Below are 18,341 nucleotides of genomic sequence, written 5' to 3' on the forward strand. Positions count from 1 at the left end.
ACTGATGGCATCCACACGTCGGCGCCCCATTTCTAGAAAGTGCGCGAAGAAAGCGCAGGTGCGGAAATCACGCATATGCAATGATTTGCAGGTAGATGGTGCCATACTCAGACAGTCTCTCATGGAAGAAAAAGAAAAAAAAAGAAAAAAAAAACAGCAAGATATACAAACTGCTCAATGATCCTGCATACAGTAAATTAAAAAGTGATCCAATGGGTGGGATCCAGAGAAAGACTTTGGAACTCATCAGAAAGAGCTCGATTCCAGCACAAGTCACTAAGTGTTTGCATCAGTGGGCTGCAGTTCCTCCTAGACTGTATGTGTACCCAAGATCCATAAAAATGGTGTGCCTCTCTGTTCCATTGTAAGTAACAAGGAGCACTCACTCACTTTGTTGCCAAATATGTGACATCACTATTGGGACCTCTCGTAGGCAAGTGCGACCATCATATTCGAAACTCTGAAGATTTCGTAGGGCACCTGAAAACTCTTAGATTGCAATTGTCGGACCTCTTAGTAAGTTTCAATGTTGTGTCTTTTTAGGAACAAGTTTGAGGAGGACATAGTAGCATTATTTAAACACATGCTTACACTTCAACATACTTGTTATTTCATGACCAATGTTTTGAACAACTGGATGGTGCCGCCATGGGAAGCCCTCTGTCTCCTGTGGTGGCCAATTATTTTATGGAGGACTTTGAAGAAGCAGCACTACAGTCGGCCACTCTCAAACCCTTGTTTTGTGCAGTATGTGGATGGTACATTTTTGGTGTGGCCGCATGGGCTTGATACTCTGCCTACGTTTCGAATTCGCTCCATCCGAATATAAACTTTACAATGGAAGTGGAAAAACATGGTACTTTACTTTTTCTTGATGTTCTTGTATGAAGGAAAGCAGATGGAACCTCAGGAAATAGCCTCTACCGCAAGCCAACGCATACAGAACTATATCTGCAGGCCACAAGCTGCCATCGTGGAAAATGCAGTAGTACATTAGTTCATAGAGCACATGTGGTATCTGATCCTGAAAGCCTGTCGAGTGAAATACAACATTTGAAGACAGTGTTCTGACAAAACTGTCACTTTGGCCTTATTGCCGTATTTTGGTGCCATGTTGTCAAGAATCGGAGGAGTCTTCGGAAGATATGGCATTAAGTGTGTTTCTCAACCATCTGCAAAACTGAGAAACCTGTTGGGTTCGGTTGAGGATGATCTTGGCCTGAGGAAATGTGGTGTGTACAAGATTCCTTCTCAATGTGGTGCGGCATATATAGGTGAGACATGTCGCACAGTACAAGAACGCTGCAATGAACATAAACGTCATACACACTTTCGTCAGTTGGAGAAGTCGGCAATTGCGGAACACTGTCCGAGTACAGGACATTGCATGATTTATGAAAAGACGGAAGTTTTATCCGTGGTATCACCCATCTGGGTTTGCTTCATTAAGGAAGCGATACATATCCATTCAGCCGATACTCTCATATACATGGATGCGGGATTTCAACTGAGCACAACCCGGAACCCTGGATTGGCTGCTATTAAACCACGACGTGGAAATCAAGATTTTTCGATAACAGGCCCATCATAACATGGTCTAGTATGGTCTTTAGTGAATAATGTCTGGCCACACTGTTAGTTAACGCAACATACGGCACACGCGAAGGAGAGCCCCTCTGTGATTTTCCGCAAAGGGCGTTTGAGTATGGCACCATCTATTTGCAAATCATTGCGCAAGCATGATTTCCGCACCTGTGGATTCTTCGTGCGCATATTCTAGAAATGGGGCATTGACGTGTGGATACCATCAATCTTACCTAGCTACCAGTGAGGTTGAACCACCTGAAGATGTCGGGACAGTTGCCCCGAGGAAATATCACCGAATTAGCACAACATGACCTGGCGGCAACCCGTGAAGACTATTTACAAGATTTAACTTGACCCTGTTTTGACACCAACTATGGGGGTCTGCATCTGAAAAACCAAAATCAGTTAACATAAAGGAAAACCCAGAATAGATGGTTAATATACCAAACAAATATTCCCACATTTAGTGACAGATGAAAACAGATTTACGAGCAAAATGCTCTCATCATATAGAGTAACTTCTTAAAATAATTTTTAAAACCATATAAATATTACAGGTATTGGAACTGACATAATAATGTTACTTGAAAGGAAAAATTATAGCTATTTAATGTAGCGCACAGTATGCCGCTAAAGGCAGTAAGAGGAAACAGGCGCAGTAGGTGGCATCAGATTAAGAGGCTCAGAGGCAGAAGTTGCCACAATGTGGACACGAACCATCCATTAGCAATTGAAAAAAATCAGCTTGTCACATTAACAAATATATTTTAAAGAGCATGTAAGTGTTGATCTCACAAGTCGACAGCCAGTATTGGTATTTTAACCAGGACAATGCAATAGCAGATATTCTATGCATTTTGTGTGAAAATGAATTTTATGTAGTAAATGAAAAGGAGAGAGAAAGATGGTATTTTAGAGTCTGCTCTGAGGAAAATGAGGAGTCAGTTTCAGGTGTTCTATGTAAGGGCTTTACACCATTAAAGAAATTTTTATTAAGTAGCTGCAAATGTTTCAGAATGAAACCATCATTAAGAGAAAGGCATTTAAAAATTAATTCTGTGTGGATGTTAAGTCTGAAACCTTTTTCTTTTCACAGGATACCGAAGTCATTAAGGTCTTTAGCTTATGGCCTGTAATTAATAAATGATCAGCAAAGAGCAAGTTATACCTGTATCTTTCTTTCCTAAGAGATGGTCTTTAAATCTAATAGCAGTTGCTTGTCCAGTCTGACCTATGCAGTAGGCTGGACATGTATCACAGCTTGTGTTATGATTAACATGTGAATTTTGTTAGGGAGAATGCATTGGTTTCAAATTATGAATAAGATTATTTTTCAAACTATTATTAGTAGCAAATGGTACTTTACAATCATATTTGTTTTGGAGGAGATGTTTAGTCCTGTAAGACACAGGCCCTTAAAGTAGTATAGAAGAGTTTTTTTTCGTATCATTATGTTCATTATTAGGTGAAGTGTCACCGGTGGTGATTCTGTTGTTGGTTTTATTTTTGAAAATATTGTTTGTTATTGTTGGTTGGTATCCATTATTGAATGCGATAGTTCTTCTCAAATTAATCACAGCATTGAGATTATCATCAGATGAAGGAGTGGAACAGCTCAGCGGATGGAAGAATAAAAAAGACTTTTTTGTGAGAACGAGGGTGTGTCGAACAGGATGGATCTATTTGATCAGTGAAGGTTTCTTTGCAAGAAAGTTATTTTTATATATATTAAAAACAAAGATTCCATGACTTACCAAACGGGAAAGCGCTGGTAGACAGACACAATAAAAAACACACAAAAACACACACAGAATTTCAAGCTTTCGCAACCAACGGTTGCTTCGTCAGGAAAGAGGGAAGGAGAGGGAAAGACGAAAGGATGTGGGTTTTAAGGGAGAGGGTAAGGAGTCATTCCAATCCCGGAAGCGGAAAGACTTACCTTAGGGGGAAAAAAGGACAGGTATACACTCGCGCACACACACACATATCCATCCGCATATACAGAGACACAAGCAGACATTTGTAAAGGCAAAGAGTTTGGGCAGAGATGTCAGTCGAGGCGGAAGTAAAGAGGCAAAGATGTTGTTGAAAGACAGGTGAGGTATGAGCGGCGGCAACTTGAAATTAGTGGAGGTTGAGGCCTGGCGGATAACGAGAAGAGAGGATATACTGAAGGGCAAGTTCCCATCTCCGGTGTTCTGACAGGTTGGTGTTAGTGGGAAGTATCCAGATAACCCGGACGGTGTAACACTGTGCCAAGATGTGCTGGCCGTGCACCGAGGCATGTTTAGCCACAGGGTGATCCTCGTTACCAACAAACACTGTCTGCCTGTGTCCATTCATGTGAATGGACAGTTTGTTGCTGGTCATTCCCACATAGAAAGCTTCACAGTGTAGGCAGGTCAGTTGGTAAATCACGTGGGTGCTTTCACACGTGGCTCTGCCTTTGATCGTGTACACCTTCCGGGTTACAGGACTGGAGTAGGTGGTGGTGGGAGGGTGCATTGGACAGGTTTTACACCGGGGGCGGTTACAAGGGAAGGAGCCAGAGGGTAAGGAAGGTGGTTTGGGGATTTCATAGGGACGAACTAAGAGGTTACGAAGGTTAGGTGGACGGCGGAAAGACACTCTTGGTGGAGTGGGGAGGATTTCATGAAGGATGGATCTCATTTCAGGGCAGGATTTGAGGAAGTCGTATCCCTGCTGGAGAGCCACATTCAGAGTCTGATCCAGTCCCGGAAAGTATCCTGTCACAAGTGGGGCACTTTTGTGGTTCTTCTGTGGGAGGTTCTGGGTTTGAGGGGATGAGGAAGTGGCTCTGGTTATTTGCTTCTGTACCAGGTCGGGAGGGTAGTTGCGGGATGCGAAAGCTGTTTTCAGGTTGTTGGTGTAATGGTTCAGGGATTCCAGACTGGAGCAGATTCGTTTGCCATGAAGACCTAGGCTGTAGGGAAGGGACCGTTTGATGTGGAATGGGTGGCAGCTGTCATAATGGAGGTACTGTTGCTTGTTGGTGGGTTTGATGTGGACGGACGTGTGAAGCTGGCCATTGGACAGATGGAGGTCAACATCAAGGAAAGTGGCATGGGATTTGGAGTAGGACCAGGTGAATCTGATGGAACCAAAGGAGTTGAGGTTGGGGAGGAAATTCTGGAGTTCTTCTTCACTTTGAGTCCAGATCATGAAGATGTCATCAATAAATCTGTACCAAACTTTGGGTTGGCAGGCCTGGGTAACCAAGAAGGCTTCCTCTAAGCGACGCATGAATAGGTTGGCGTACGAGGGGGCCATCCTGGTACTCATGGCTGTTCCCTTTAATTGTTGGTATGTCTGGCCTTCAAAAGTGAAGAAGTTGTGGGTCAGGATGAAGCTGGCTAAGGTAATGAGGAAAGAGGTTTTAGGTAGGGAGGCAGGTGATCGGCGTGAAAGGAAGTGCTCCATCGCAGCGAGGCCCTGGACGTGCGGAATATTTGTATATAAGGAAGTGGCATCAATGGTTACAAGGATGGTTTCCGGGGGTAATAGATTGGGTAAGGGTTCCAGGCATTCGAGAAAGTGGTTGGTGTCTTTGATGAAGGATGGGAGACTGCATGTAATGGGTTGAAGGTGTTGATCTACGTAGGCAGAAATACGTTCTGTGGGGGCTTGATAACCAGCTACAATGGGGCGGCCGGGATGATTGGGTTTGTGAATTTTAGGAAGAAGGTAGAAGGTAGGGGTGCGGAGTGTCGGTGGAGTCAGGAGGTTGATGGAGTCAGGTGAAAGGTTTTGTAGGGGGCCTAAGGTTCTGAGGATTCCTTGAAGCTCTGCCTGGACAACAGGAATGGGATTACCTTGGCAAACTTTGTATGTGGTGTTGTCTGAAAGCTGACGCAGTCCCTCAGCCACATACTCCCAACGATCAAGTACCACGGTCGTGGAACCCTTGTCCGCCGGAAGAATGACGATGGATCGGTCAGCCTTCAGATCACGGATAGCTTGGGCTTCAGCAGTGGTGGTGTTGGGAGTAGGATTAAGGTTTTTTAAGGAGGATTGAGAAGCAAGGCTGGAAGTGAGAAATTCATGGAAGGTTTGGAGAGGGTGATTTTGAGGAAGAGGAGGTGGGTCCCGCTGTGACGGAGGACGAAACTGTTCCAGGCAGGGTTCAATTTGGATAGTGTCTTGGGGAGTTGGATCATTAGGAGTAGGATTAGGATCATTTTTCTTCGTGGCAAAGTGATATTTCCAGCTGCTATCGCACTGTCGTGGTTAAAATTTTTATTTTATATAATACTGGGTATTTAAAATACTTTTGTTAATGTAAGCAGCTGATTTTTTCAGTTGTTAATAGCAGGAGTGACTTATTTCATGTCCACATTGTGGCAACTTCTACCTGTGAGCCTCTTAGCTTGATGCCACCTTCAGCACCTGTTTCCTCTTACAGCCCTTAGTGGCGTACGGTGTGCTATGTCATGTAGCTATAATTTTTACCGGCAAGTACCATTGTTATGTTAGTTCCAATACCTGTAATTTGTATACAATTTTAAGAAGCTATTTTATATGATAAGAGCATTTTGCTCATTAATGTTTTTCATGTGTCATTACATACAATATAGTCACCTCATAAATTTGTTTGGTATAATAACCATCTATTCTTGGTTTCGCTCTATGTTAATGGCGTTACAATCCTTACAGACAATTGATTTTAGTTTTTCTGATAAAGACACCCATAGTCGGTGTCAAAACCTGGTCAAGTTAAATCTTAATTTGCATGGTTGCTGGCTCAAAGCCATGTTTAAAATTGTGTCCACTTAAAGAGTCCCTGTGCAGTATGCTGTTATAATGTGTCACGAAATATTATCACTGCGTGTACTGCAGTAAAGAGTTAAAATATGCTAAGTTTTGTGGTTATGAGACATTTTTGTTTAATATAAAGTCATCTGCACAATGATGCACAATGAGATCAAGCAAATTAATGGAAACTCTGTACCAGCACTCAGAAACAATTAATAACAATGGATTATTTTCTGTAGTTGTAAGACAGTCAGACTTGGTATATTGTAGACGACCAACAAAGGCTTTCCGAAGAAGAATTAGTCATTAACATTTATGATGATGTTATGGAAGACTGTGAAGATCACTAAATTGAGGTGGTAGTGCTCTCATGGCAGGTTACATAATATCCTGGATGAAATTTGGACACCTAAATGCTCAATAGGGGACACATTTATTGTCTTGAAAACAGAAGGTTGAGGAAAGTTATTTAAAAACCATATTTGAAAGGTTGCCACATAATCCAAAGAATTCCGGCATTGTTCTATAGTTGTAAATTGAATGTGGACCATTCACAACAACCTAGAGATGAAACTAACATGAAAAATGTGGGTGAAGAGAGTGAAAATGTACAAAAAAAGCACTGCCTGTCGGGGGAAAAATCTGACACCATGTGTTCTGACAACAAAAGTATATGAGCTTGGTATAAAAATAGTTCTCCACCAACCTTATTCTCCAAATTTGGCCCATTTCAGTTTTCTGTTTTCAGATCTCAAAGTGGCTCGGAAATGAGTAGGTTGGTGATGTCAAAAATGAATACCATGTTTGATGTTCTTCACTTCCCGGATAGCTTTACACTCAATACCGTATGTGCGTGTGCTAAAGAAAGTATGTTCCTATGAGGTATCCAAATATGTTTGCAACTGGCAGGATGGAGTGCATATTCCTGGCTACAGTCATGTATAGACACTGAAGTAATATTTCCAGTGATCTGTGGGAGTGTATTAAGACTGGTGCTCTTTGTGGACTGTTTATATGAAGAGTGATGATTCAAAATTGTGTTGAAGATATCGCAAAAAACAGTTCAAATTTTTCAAAATAGCACCCATTGGTGTCAGCACACTGATACCAACAAGTTTTCATGCTTGGAAGGTACCCTGCGACTCATTTTCTGGAATGTTCTTAAAACAGCAGCTTGAAGACTTTTTGATATCTGTTATGATCTTTGTTATGACCTCATGGTGTTGACCTTTGAAGGCTCTCTTCACTCAGAGAATAGGAAAAATGCCACCAGGCCACATCTGGACTGTAAGTTGGCTGGGGGAAGCACTGTGATGGCATTCTGGGGCAGATGATCACTGATCATGAAGTGAGTGTCACTTGGTGCATTGCCAAGATGCAGCTTCAAATTGGCAGCAATGATTGGACTCTCTGTGTTGATCGTTCCCTTCAATCTTTACACCACTTCCACCTGAAAGCACCTGTGATGACCTCTCCCTCGGGCACAAATTCATGGTGTCAGACATTGAGCTCTTATGACCTGCTGATTCAAGGCCCCCCCCCCCCCCACCTCATGTCCAAAACACACTCACCCTCACCCCCCCCCCCCCCCCCCCTCTCTCTCTCTCTCTCTCTCTCTCTCTCTCTCTCTCTCTCTCTCTGCCAATAGTGTGGCTCAACAGTTCTACACGCCTACACACCAGAAATGAAACACCTACTAGAACAGTAAAATAGAAGACTGTGGTTCTCTGATTTCATTTGCCAGGGAGAATATGGACAGTGTCGTTTGTCAAAGGGCATTATCCTTTGTTGATCACCTTTCACAAGGTAAAGCAGTAATGGGTGGCATAATCCGTATCACTTCAGGCAGGGGGGCTACCTTCATAGTCTTGGATGTTATTGAATTTAGCATATGTTAAAATTCAGGAGTAAGTAAGAAACACGCATTTTTTTGTTTTCTCCTAAAAAATTCCTGCCCCCCAAGATACAGGCCTCCAAAATGACATTGCGAACACCATTTTGAAGATGCGAATTTCAGAAAAAATTTTAAAATGCTTTATCTCTGTAACAGTTCTAGTTCTTTTGTTAGGTTTTTTTTTATTTTATTTGAAAGATAATTGCTTTATGATTACAATGGTCTCCTCCGTTTCGACATATCTGTCAAAGTTCTTTTACTGTCACCTTTTGAATTTTTTTGTAATTTACTAAAAAAAAAATTTTTTTTTCAAAAATGCCAATCCAGAAAAGTTAGATTTTTTCTGTTGATTTGTAGTACTATATTCTCTGTAAAGGAGGGTTTCCACTTTTAAGCTGGACAGGTTTTATTTTTTATGTCTTCACTGATGCTGTTTCTTACTAATTTATTTGTTACAATGTCTATTTTACTGTCTTTGTTGCAGTTATCTTTTTTTTTTCCACTTTCTCTGTTGCAGTTATTTCTTTTCACTTTCATTGTTGCAGATATTTGTTACATTTTGTTGTTGTTTCTTGTCAGTTTCTTTGTCGTGGTTGTTCATTGCTGGTTTCTGTATTGCAGTTGTTCAGTGCTAATTTGTTTACTAAAAGGGTTTCCAAGAAATCTGAGACCGTCCAGTGAGTTCTGTTGTGTGGTGAGGAATTTGCCAGTTGACACAGTTGCAGTGTGTTTTCTGAAAAGGACTGTTTGAAATGTCTTCTGATTGGAGCCACAGGAGAGTGAAGTGTGCTGATTATTTGCATATCCATAAAAGAGTGATATATAAAACAAACAAAAAAAGCAGACTTTGTTCAGGTTGAGAATAAGTGTTCCCATTCGAAGACTCTGTTTCAAAGTGAAGATGTTTCCAGTGACGACTTTTTGTGTTCTAAATGTTTTGACAGAATAACAACAATGATAGTATCTGAACAAGGTGAAGCATCCCATGGTGCAGATGATGCAGATTTTGCATTAATAGAGGAGGAATTAAATACCCTGAATCAGTCAACTACGAAGGCAGGTGTTGGGAGCTGTTAAGAAGCCATGGTCAGTGAAGTCAAGGTCATAAGCTCTATGCATCAAGAAAGTGCAGAGAAATTACTAAATCCATGGATGAATACACTACAGCAAAACTGACCACACTCTTCAAAGTAGAAATCCCATCTTCAGAAGAAAATGAATCAAAACACTCTTGCACCTGTTGCCAGGAATTTTTCACAAATATCAATTCAGCTGTCGAATATTGTGCATCCTACAGTGAAAATGTGCAAGGTTTGGAGAGATAAATGACTTGCAATATTAAAGAAACTTATGCAATTTGTAATAGCAACTATAGAACTTAACATATTGGAAGATCCAAAGTTTATGCACTACGACCTAAGTGGGTAGTTCCACACCCACCTAGGGATGTCCGTTTATGTGTGTACCTGCACAAATTTTGAACTTTGTGTGGTAACTTTGAAGAACTTACTGGAACATGTAATATATGACACCTTAGTTGGGCATGTGAAGTCATTAGTAGCCTGTGACTTCATGCGAGAGACTTGTTTGTTTCAAGAATGTGGTGACTGCCATGGAAAGGGATGACTGTCTTTACAGACACTTGGCCTGGAATATGTAGCAGATAACTCTGCAGAAATTACATATGCAACATGGGAGGAAAATAAACTAATAAAGAAAACTGTTGCCTTTAACAGTTTCATTGGTGTACTTGGTAAATCGTCAGTGAAAGCAGTAACACACCAGCATCTGAAGAAATTGAAACAACAACACATTGCAGAAGTGAAGGGGTGTGTACAGGCTGAAGAACTATGTTCATTGCTACACTGTGATTTTGCTGAGGACTTGTCTGTAATTCTCCTACAAGAATTACAAGGTATCAATGGAGTAATGACCAGATTTCAATTTTTACAGGAGTGACACACAAGGGTGGATCAAATATAAATGGGATTTTATTTTTTATTTAAATTCATTTATTGAAAAACTCAAGGCAATTATAATTTATTCTTCCACATAGTCTCCTTTGGAAATGCGTTGGTCCCAGCGTATGGGCAGCTTTTGATGCCCTCATCATAAAAAGAACTGGGTCATGTTACCAGTCAGTTGCACACAAAGTCTTCCACACTCTCATCATCTTCAAATCATCACCCTCCTAGAGCTTCTTTAAGCAGTCCAAATAAATGGAAATCGCAGGGCAATAAGTCTGGGCTGTAAGAAGGATGATCAAGTGTAATCTAGTACAAATCCTGTAGCTTGGAGACAGTTAGAGCTGCAGTATGGGGTTGCAACATTGTCATGGAGGAGGATGACCTGTTGAATTGATTGGTCTCGTCTTTTGCGGTGACGTGCAACTCTCGCCTTGTTCAATAATTCGCAGTAGTAAGCAGCATTGATTGTGCGTCACTCATGCAAAAAAATCAATTAGCAAAATGCCTTGCTGATTTGGGGGGGGGGGGGGGGTTGAAAAAACCTTGCCAGCTGACAGTTGAGTCATGGCTTTCACTGGTGCTGCCTCCACAACTCCTTACTGGCTTGTATGGATTTTTGAGTGTAGTGGTGAACCCATGTTTCATCACCTCCTTCCGCAAACCTTGCTGTAAGCCTCCGACAGACCTCCAAACGTCTCAACTTCAATCTTCAGTCAAAAGTTTAGGGGCCCAACTGGAACACACTTTATGGAACTCTAGGTCATTTATGATGATTGCTTTACAGCTCCCATAACTGATTCTGACTTTTTGGGCAATTTCTGACACTATCACTCGTCGATCGTTATCAATATTATCTTTAACCGCACGAATGTTTTTGTCTGTAATGCTGGTCTGAGGATGTTCTTGTCCTTCCATGAACTTTATATGCCAGGCAAACACACACCCCCTTGATAATGCACTGAACTGTGCAGTCAATCTTGGGCAAATTCCTGCCGCTGTAATTCCTTCACAAGCAAGAAATTCGATAATTATGCATTCCACAATGGAGGGATACACCAGTTGCTCAGATATCATGAGCGTTACTGACGAAACGGCAGGAAATATCTAACAACACACTCTCCTCACTTGTAACAGTCCACCTAAACTTAGCAGAAGTGTGGGGCCAGTCCTACCAAATGTTGATGTTCAGGAACAAAAATCCCATTTATATTTGCCCTCCCCGCTTGTATTTTCAAAACAAGACCAGAAGTGTAGCAGATATAAGTGATAACACAAGACATGACTCAGCACATGCTTTGCTAGCAATGCACAAAATTCTTCAACTGCAAACGGGGGCCAAGCAGAGCATCATCATTCCTGATGTTTGAACTGAGTCTGTCGCTTGTGCCAAGTGACTGGGTATACAGTGCTACTGGTCACGGGAAGGGCCTTGTGATGGTGTAGGCGGCCTGCTGAAGCACCATGCTACAAAACATAATCTTTCCAGACCATAAAAAACTGCGATTCAGAATGCTGAGGATTTTACGAGATTAGTGAAATCTTATACATCCACAGCCCTCATTCTTTTGTCGAAAGAGGAAATCGAAGAATTCTGTGAGCAGAGAAAAGAAGAATGGTCCAAACTAACTACTCCTAGGAAAGGAATTCAGAAGACACATTTTTGGACTCAGTGATGGGCGAACTCATATTGCACGCACTTTAAAGAGCAAGAAAGGAGAAATTTCGATTGTTCGGCCATCACCTCGGAAACAGCAGAATAATATTCGGATTCACAACCGGAGAAGGGGGATGTTTGTGGCATGTGTGTGTGACTGTGGCTGTGACTGGTGAATTGTAGTGATTATAGACACCAGTTATGAGTTAAACAAAATTGTAGTAAACTTTATGCTACCACGTGGACCAGCTGCTGGATATAGGTTTCCAGCTCAAGCATAGCAACAATGCCATCAGTGCTCACTTCCTGTTCACAATGTTTTGAAGATTGTAAGTGCTCCAGTTCCTATTGATTCAACAGGAAGGTATCACTCTATATCAAAGGAAGATACTGATGCAGTGGAAGAAATTTTTAATTCATTAACTGGCTACTTTCAGTACAAAACAGAGTGCACAGAAATTGTATAAATTGAAACCTTTTAAATCTTTGCAACTTTCACATACATTTTGGAACCATTTAAAATACTTGAAAAATGACACTCTTACTCAACTTTCAAAACTAAAATTATGTTAAATAAGGCTATGTTTTGATTTTTATGAGCCTGTTATGTGATAATAAAACAGCCATGGCAAAAATTTCAGCTATCTATAAAACCTGTTCAACCTAAAAGTGGAAGCTCTCCTTTTCAGGGAATGTAGAACTATATGGTACTAATCAACAGAAAAAAATCAATTTTATTGGTTGGCATTTTTTGGAAAAAAAAAAATTCTGTAAATTATAGAAAAAGTTAAGAACACTATAGTAAAAGAACTTTGACAGATAACTCCAAATGGAGAATTTCTTTGTAATCATTAAGCAATTATCTTGCAAATAAAAAGACTAACAAAATATCTACAACTGTTTCAGAGATAAAGCATTTTAAAATTTTTTCCAAAATTCATATCTTCACAACGGTATGTGCAGTTTTATCTTTGCAGGGCTGTATCTTGGAGAAGAAACTTTGTTTGGAGAAAACAAAAAAGTAGGTGTTCCTTACTTAGTCCTTCATTTTAACATATGCTAAATTCAATAACATCCGAGACTATTAAGGTAAGGGTTTTTCTTAGCTTGCCAGAATTGATAAGACGAGTGAATACTTTGCAATAGTTGTGGACCAACACCATGCAAGAATACATGAGGTTCCTGCTGGATTGGGGGAGGGGCAGGGGGTGAAGGAAAAAGATTAATCTTCATCCAGGCATAACACCTGTCCACCAAAGTAGTTTTACAATGGGGTACCTCAAGAATTTGAAGTAAAATTTGTTGGAATTTTTATGCTGTTACCAGATTAAGCCACCTCTGACCCTCACAACTGATGGAAATGGGAATAAAAGTACATATGGGTGTAAACTTGTTAGCTAATATTTGAAGGGCACAGGCAGAATACGTCCATATTACCTTTTGAAAACAACTGATAATTTCAAACCTGAAATATAGCGAAATAAAAAGTCTATAGTGTAACAACAGATCTTATGAAAACAGCAGTATTAATAGTTTCATGCATTGCAATGTCGGGACAGGCAGCACGTTATTTGGATACTGATGCTAGTCTATCAAGGTAGGGTGACTTATTCTAAAAAGTCCCCTCTCCTCTGCAACCTTTAAATTGCTCAAAAATTGTCTTGCATATGGAGATTACTTTAAATTAATTTAAGGAATACATTAAGTAATTAATTATCATTCTCTTTACACACACACACACACACACACACACACACACACACACAGAGAGAGAGAGAGAGAGAGAGAGAGAGAGAGAGAGAGAGAGAGAACAGTACCCCTATTTCCATGCTAATATAACAAAATAAATATTCCCTGCCCTCTATCCTCACTCTGTATAAGGTGCTGTTTCCTTTTTTAACTTACGTCATTTCATCACTGTCTTGTTCAATAATTTTCCAAGTACAGCATCATACTGTATATTTAACCACAAGAACCATTATTCCTTTCATGCAAAAACATCTTTTTCCTTTGAAGTGCATATCATATTTGTGTGGAAGGAAAGCTGGTTTTGTTGGCTATCTCAAGAATGTTTAAGTTATAAGTGAAATTAATTTTGCAATCGGAGTCTTTAAATTTGTTTACAATATAATTGTGTGTTTGGTAACACAGTGGAACATAAATTTTATTCAGATTGCTTCAGTAGCAAGCATTTCATAACAACTTTGTTGAGGCTTTCATGGCAGCTTCTTGATGTGCTGTTTGTTATCTGTATTTTGTAACTCATCTTTATGCAATTGTTACTGTGACATATCATTAGCATGTAGGTGTGGCATTGTCAAAAGTCATCTTACATTATTGCTGGCTTGAGGTTATATCTTCCCATGAATGCATTGTTGGCATGCTTTCCAGCTTCTTCCATCCTACTAATTTTTACTGTAGCCACTTGTGCTTACAAGATGTTGGGGAAAAAAAACTGTCAATAAATACCAGAGAAAATATAAACAAGCAGCACATCATAACACCTTTAATACTAGAGTTATTTTAGCTGTACTTGGAGGAACATGCTTTGTTTCTAGAGCAATTTTAAAACATGTTGTTTTACATGGCAAATATAAATCCATATTACAGTAATGGTGCTAAATGTTGCAAAAAATTGAATTCTGCACTATAATTTACTTTTGACTGCCAAACACTTAACTTGAAACAGACTGCCAGTGATGAAACAGGTGACTAATCATAATCAACTAATTTTGCAGGCCATCAGTTTAGGAAATAAATTCTAAATTACAATTAGATGTGATTCTGCATCAAGTACCAAGAGTCAACAATTATTAAGCACACTGCCTATCACACACAAATGTAACCAATATATTTTCTGTGGCCCTTATTGGGTTCGTGCTACACTAAATCTGTCTTATACTACTGATGATATCTACTCCACGATTTAAAAACTATGGAATAACTGAATTGCAGCAGTGTTCCCACTCTCCCATTCATTATTTTTTTCTTTTTTACTCTTTTGTACAGTTTAGTTTGTGGGAACAAAATTTATATCAAATAGCATGTCCACACTTTTAAAAAGAAAAAAAATAGTATGAATAATTCTTTTCTGTTGTAATTATTACAGATAGTGGAAAGTCCTGGACCACAAGTTGGACATGTTGGTCAATACATTTTAGTACAGAGAGCAGGTGTGGATCAGCAGCAACATGATACAACACATGTAATGCTGAACAGAAAGAATGCTCCTCCACGTGCATCAAGTGCGCCACCATCCAATAACCAGAATCAAATTGGTGCATGTGGTATCGTTAGACCAGGAAGCAGTGGGGGCAGTACTACTACTGCTGGTGGAGGTATAGGCAGAGGCCGCCCAGCCAGTGTTGATGTGGATCAGCAAAATGGACCATCATCTGAGTACTTGGGTAACAATTACAGTGAACAACAATTTATGGTACACTGTCCAAACCCAGCTATGCAACCTGTCACTAGAAGAGAGAGGATGCAAGATAATCCTAATTTAGCTTATGGTGATGTAGCATCAGACGGTATGTTGCAGAGTTATACCATAGTACCCAGCAATGGGGAAAATATGGCATATCCTATAGTTGGACAATCTCAGATTGTATTACAGGGTGGTGTTAGGGCCCATGTTTCTAAGCAGACACACAATAATCATGTTTCTATGAACAGAAATGACACATCTCCGTGTGCTTGCAATTTGAAAGCTATGATAATATGTAAGAAATGTGGAGCCTTTTGCCACGATGACTGCATAGGGCCTTCACGTCTTTGTGGAACTTGTGTTATTCGATGAATGATGTGAAATGTGGAAAGCTTATCTGTTTTTGTGAGAGATTTTTTTGCAATGGACAAAAATTGCTATAGCCTACTGAGTTACTCCTGTGACACATATGCACACTTGTGAGAGTGGCTTGAAAATTTTTTCACGACTGATTTATGTGTAATGTACTTAAGTCTTGTGAAAGAGTGTTCATTATACAAATATACACATTTGTATTGTTGAGAGGGAAGTAGCATTGTACTTTGTGTTTGTCTTCCATTTCTGTATTTCACTATCATTCTTTTACTGTATATTCTTCTGTCTCACCTGCAAAATGGCTTTCAATGGGTAATTCCTTTAATGATGTTAAGAGGGTAAATAAATTTTTACAATGTGATGTTGGTAAAAATGTTTTAGAGGTTTTATATGCACATACTATGCTGCCAGCTAAAATAAAATTTTGATTGTAATTTAGTTTTCTTTGTTTAACTGCTGAGTCTTATATGAAATTGACATGTTTTAGCTTTATATATTTTTTATTTAGTTCTTTTAACCATTAATTCTTTTGCTACATTTATTGTAATATTTGTATAATATTTGCTCTCTATTTGAAGTACTTTCCTGAATTTTGTAGTAATTTATTATGCATTTTTAAAAGTATTTATTGTGTTGTATACACATACAATGTTAATTGTTAATATTTCACAGAAAATGTAATTTTAGTTGTAACTTATCAGAACATGAATGTTCATTTTCTCATATCCTTCACTATGTTCACTATTGTCATTACTATTGTACAATCACCATTCTTACGTGTAGTCATGTCCTGTAATGATTTTGTTATGACACATTGTTAAAATAGTCCTGCAACTGTTTTACTGTTTGGAGATGCAGTTTATGAATTTTGTCTGCATAACAGTTTGTTATTTATTTATTTTATGCACACACCTATATCTATGTTTGTTTTCAAGTATGCTGTTTAAATGTTAAAAGATAGTAGAGTGGGAATAAATGATGTGACTCGTGTAGAAAACAGAATTCAAAAGCAGTGAGTGATGCATATGCAACTCACGTTGCTGTTACAAAAGACTGTAATGTTTATTAAAAACTATTCTTGTATTCTATATTTTGTTGAAACATTTGCTTTCAGTGAAAGTGAAAAAAAAAGCAGTTACAGATGTTCGCTTAACATAGTCACAGAAAAAACTGGAAGTCAGGAAGTTATTGCAGCTTGAAGCTGTTGTTCTGGAACCTAGTGTGACAACTAACAGCATACTGCATAATGATACACAAAATGTGACATGTATCAGTCATATATTACTGACTGTAAGCTGATTTTGAAACAAAAGGTGCATGACTCTTATTTGTGTTTTGTTCTTGTATGATATTAAATGGGTATAGTGTTGAAAGAATCTTGGAAATATGTGGAAGCCATCAGCCTTTGCCCTTCTGTGTCACTGTCTGTGAGGATAGTACTATTTTTTGCAGAGGTTACCATGGATTACACTCATATAGGCTGGTCATGGAATAGTGTCTTTCTTGCATGCTAAATTCTATGCTTTAACAGATACACTTTTTTCGTACCTCTGTGACTTAAAAACAGTAAGATTTGGAAATATTTTGTTGACAGATTTTTAATCAGTGGCTTTCCATTTTTCCCTTGTTTTATTCCAAAATTCTTTTACACTGGCCCATTTTCTGTTTTTCCACCCCACTCCATCTCCCAGCAGTTAAAGATTTGATCTAAGTTAGAGCTCATCTTCCCTTGCAGTTTTTTATAACTGCAGTTCAAGATTAAAGTTGTTTTATATTAAGTATGAATATGTATTACAGCCTCAGTGTGTGAGTCTGATATTTTTGTGCTTACTCCAATAGAGGTGGTACATAGGCTGAGACACTCAACTGTTATTTATATTTAGTATTGCCATGATTATCTGAAATTACTGAAAGTTCTTTAAAATGGGTCAGTTTCCAGTATCCTCCCCCATTTATGTCTAACATAAATTGTGCTCAGTCTGTAATACCTTGACAACAAGATGTTAAAAACCTTAACTATCCTTTATCTACATACATGTAGGAAGTAGGACGACCGGTTCTTTGACTTCATCAAACAGTGTGTCAAAGTAACTTGTCATGATATGATATATGTTGTATCTATTATGCACACATTAAATGAATTTTAAATTTTCAAAAAAGAAAAAAAAGATTGCAGTTAGATAAGAACAGACACTATAGGTGAGATTTCCTTGCATCAATGGACGGAATGAAGTAAAGGCAATCAAGTAAAGCCCCTAGTGCCTGACAGGGAACCATACAGTTTTCAGATCATAATTTGATTTCAGATCATAATTTGATTTTGCATCCCTGTTCACCAATACTGTAGTGTGGTGTCAATGATGCTAGAAGAGTAATCCACTCTCTCTACACAAAACAGAAGTGCATTGAAGAATGATACAAATGACCAAAATCAGGAAAAATATAACCCAGAGTTGCTCATCACTGGTTACATTTGTGTACAGAAAAAGAAATGAGAGGAGTGAAGGACTATCTCAATTCTTTTAGACCTTCTGGCTACAATTGTGTACATTGACTTTTACTATGCCTGAGCCACAACAGAAGTATTTTTTCCCAATGGAAACCTGAGGTATTCATTTGCAAATGTTCAACCTTTCCATCATACACAAGTGCTGCAAACTGCTG

The 18,341-nt window shown here is 39.1% G+C and overlaps 1 protein-coding gene across 6 annotated transcripts in view; it reads left to right on the plus strand.

Annotated features, from left to right (window-relative positions):
- The window catches only part of LOC124594946, a 200,732-nt gene extending 183,728 nt beyond the window's left edge, over window positions 1-17,004 (plus strand). For 5 of the 6 annotated variants that reach the window (XM_047133450.1, XM_047133455.1, XM_047133454.1 and 2 more), the window contains one exon: window positions 14,985-17,004. In XM_047133450.1, the coding sequence (XP_046989406.1) occupies window positions 14,985-15,674 (690 nt within the window). In that variant the 3' untranslated portion in view covers window positions 15,675-17,004. The remainder of the gene's footprint in view (window positions 1-14,984) is intronic. The other variant, XR_006978167.1, reaches the window with a different exon arrangement.
- Window positions 17,005-18,341: the final 1,337 nt, after the last annotated feature.

This window comes from Schistocerca americana, chromosome 2 (assembly GCF_021461395.2).
Source record: "Schistocerca americana isolate TAMUIC-IGC-003095 chromosome 2, iqSchAmer2.1, whole genome shotgun sequence".
Taxonomy (NCBI): domain Eukaryota; kingdom Metazoa; phylum Arthropoda; class Insecta; order Orthoptera; family Acrididae; genus Schistocerca; species Schistocerca americana.